At 42.4% G+C, this 3385-nt stretch overlaps 1 protein-coding gene across 1 annotated transcript; it reads right to left on the reverse strand.

The window, feature by feature from the left end:
- Positions 1 to 1346: 1346 nt before the first annotated feature.
- Positions 1347 to 2828, reverse strand: LOC128309245 (uncharacterized; the record flags this gene model as incomplete). Its single annotated transcript, XM_053045617.1, has 2 exons — positions 2346 to 2828; positions 1347 to 1595 (listed from the first exon to the last, which is right to left on the reverse strand). Coding segments are annotated over exons 1-2 (732 nt in total), but the record flags the coding sequence as incomplete, so codon positions are not given.
- Between the last annotated feature and the right edge of the window lie 557 nt (positions 2829 to 3385).

The raw sequence follows: 3385 nt of genomic DNA on the forward strand, positions 1-3385 counted from the left end.
ATGTGATAAACGATTTAGGTTTCTGCATGGACGGGTTTTCCACCGCCAGTGTTCCCAGCACAGCAGGGCGATGGGACCCGTGTCGAGCTCTCGGACTGGAGTATCAAACTCCGACCGAGGGTGAGAGTAGGTAGTAACTATGCTAGCCACGCCGCAGCCAACCGAAATAAAAAGGCTTTTCGTTTCCGGTTGTGAGAAGCTTGTTTATTTCCGGTCTACCTCCCCGTAGCCGTCTTTTGTTGTTGTGTTCTGCTAGCGATACATATGCTAGCGACTCGTAATGTAGATTTTGGCCTCTTCGCCTACCACCCTACTCCTAACCACCCTGCCTTTAATACTTAATCACAATCCTAGCCTATTAATTTTAACTATTTCCTATAATTTTTATCATCTCATCGCCGTTTCTATGATACATTGAAGTTTGCTAAAGTTTCGTTGCATTTTTCAATTTTATTGCGCCAATTCCTTGCCAATTCCTTACTCCTAAATCTTAGCCTGCGCAGCAAGCGAGATAAGGAGTGACGCTTAACTTCCGTCCCTCTCGCTTCCCATTAGAAAGCTAGCGAGAGCGTTAAGCATGTTACGAGGAAGTTGGCGCCACGCATTTATCCATTCTTCCGTTCTCTAATCACGCAGATTTGCTCCCTCTCACTTGCCGCTTCACTAAGAAGCGGCGCGAGAGAGCGATAATCCTGATCTCCTGTTTTATCCTATAATCCCTGAACCCTCTTGCGTAGGCTTATAGCTCCGCTACGTACTCTCTTATTACCGAGAGATAAGCTACGCTCTCTCCTAAGGACACAGTGAACAGCGGGTTATTGAAAGGACATATTTCCCGTCAGCGACATCCTCTCTCCCGTAATTCCTCGTAGAGGTGTTACAAAAAAAAGCTGACGGAATTATGTCCTACTCTTCCTTTCCTGGTGCGCGAACTTCCAGCTGTGCGACCTTTACCGCAGGTCTTTTAATAAACAATCTTCCTACTCTTATCGTTACGGAATGCACCTGATCGTCCTTGCCTTCTTGCGCCTGCGTAATTACTCCCTTTAACCACCTTCCGCGTGTCTGCTCGTCCGGGAATGCTACAATATCACCAACTCGTAGTTTTTTAACTGGCTGTAACCATTTTTCGCGTTTTACTAATCGAGGCAGATATTCTTTTATCCACCTAGACCAGCATTTTTCGAACAACCCATTGGGCTTTCTTCCAATCTGTTTTTAATGCTTCGGCTTCCGATACCTCATTCTGGGTTGGTTCCGCTTCTCCTGAACATCCAATTAGGAAATGATTGGGTGTAGGAGGCTCATCGTCCTCGTGATACCATTTTTTTAAATATATCATCTTGTGCCAGCTTTCTTTCCAAACTTTGTAATCGTCTCAAAGCTTGGCCATAGCTTTCGGGCAAATTTATGTCTTCCGTCTTCCGCAGTAGCCCTATCTCGTAGCCCTTTTCCCTTTTTCTAAAGGTTTCCTTCATGATCTGCAGCGCTCTTTCTTCGTCCTTGGACTTTGGTAGGGCGCAGTCTAATTTGAAACCAAATTCTTCCGTTGATAAGTAATCTTTCATATTTTTTGCCATGGTTTTTTCTTCTCTCTGCTTCTTATTAGCTTCCTCTTCTGCCCTTTTCTTCTTGACCTTTGCTTCAGCCCTTATCTTTTCTCCAGCTTCTTCTTCCTCTTCTTGCATTTTCTTAGCTTCTTCTTCCTTTTGCCTTTTCTTACCTTCCTTAGTTTCTCCTTTTTCTTCTTCTTCTTGCCTTTTATTAACTTCTTTTTCGCCTTGCTTTTTATTAACTCCTTCTTCCTCTTCCTTTTGCTTTTTATCAACTTCTTCTTCTTCGTCCTTTCTTAACTTCCTTCTTTTCTTAACTTCTTGCCCTTTCTTAGTTACTTCTTCTTCTTCTTGATTTCTCTTAACTTCTTCCTTATCTCCTTCTTGTTTTTTATTAACTTCTTCTTCTTCTTATTCTTCTTCTTCTTGCTTTCTGTTAACTTCTTCTTTTTCTCCAGCTACTTTCTTACCTTCTTCTTCTTCTTCATTTTCTTCAGCTACTTTCTCCTCTTTCTGTTTCCCCTTTCTCTCTTCCCTTTCTTCTTCTTGCCTTTTCTTAACTTCTTCTTCTCGTCTTTTCTTAACTTCTTCTTCTTCTTCTTCTTGATTTCTCTTAACTTCTTCCTTTTCTCCAGCTACTTTCTCACCTTCTTCTTCTTCTTGATTTCTCTTAACTTCTTCTTTTTCTCCAGCTACTTTCTCACCTTCTTCTTCTTCATTTTCTTCAGCTACTTTATCCTCTTTCTGTTTCCCTTTTATCTCTTCATCTGTCTTCTTTTGCTTAGCCTCTACCTCTGCCTGCTTCTTCTTCGATTCTATTATAGAAAATAATTTAGCTCGCTTAGTATGCGAACCTTTTGCCCCTAATAACACCCATCCCAAGTGGGTTTGAATAGCTATAGGTCCGCCTGAGCGGCCAGCCCTTGTTCTTAATGCACACATTAGGTGCGCATGCGGTAATCCGATTATTATCTTCGGAGTACCATCACGATAATTCGGCAAGTCAATGCCTCTCAAATATTGGTACTTTCTTTTCAGTTCAATCGCGTTGACTGTTTGTTTTGGCAATACCATGGACTCAACGGTTCTAAGACCATCAAGGTTTATAAATTTGCCAGCCTGATTTTTTATCGAAATGGAAACGGTTTGACTATCAGGCTCATCCTGAATTGAGCCGTTAGTCCACGCTAGAGAAAATGGTCGGGGGGATCCTTTCACTTGTAACTCCTCCTTCAGATCCCGATGTATCAGGCTCACGGATGATCCAGTATCCATGAAGTCGAACGTATGAACTTCCTGCTCGTTATGCCGAAGCGTTACTGGTATTATTTGAAATAAACAAATCAGGTAGATCGGAACCATGATGCGTGTTGACGTTCTCAACCTGTCTTAGCCCGGTAGGATTTGCTCTTTGTAATAAGTTATGATGCCTTCCTCTGCATCCGTATTGCCGACACTGAGGAGGCAGGAGGCAGTTTTGTGCAACGTGATTAGTTTGGTTGCAACAGTTAGTGCATATACCTATACGCCTAACTGTTTCCCACCTTCCTTCAATCGGCATGCTTTTAAATTGATAGCATTCTGGCGTTCTGTGGTTTTGACCACAAAGTAAACAAATAGCACCTCTTCTAGGTTGCGAATATAGATTCGAATTAAATTGTGGGCGTGGTTGAGGTCTAAAATTACGGTTTGCCAGTTGCTGATTTTGTTGACGCATTTATGAACTTATCACATTATTCGCATCATCGGCAGCCAACATGATAGCTAACTCTTCTTCGGGCTTCAGCCAATTGGCAAAATCTTCCACTGTTCTTAACTTGGTCCTGCCCTCC

Source organism: Anopheles moucheti, unplaced genomic scaffold (genome assembly GCF_943734755.1).
Source record: "Anopheles moucheti unplaced genomic scaffold, idAnoMoucSN_F20_07 U1, whole genome shotgun sequence".
Classification (NCBI taxonomy): Eukaryota; Metazoa; Arthropoda; class Insecta; order Diptera; family Culicidae; genus Anopheles; species Anopheles moucheti.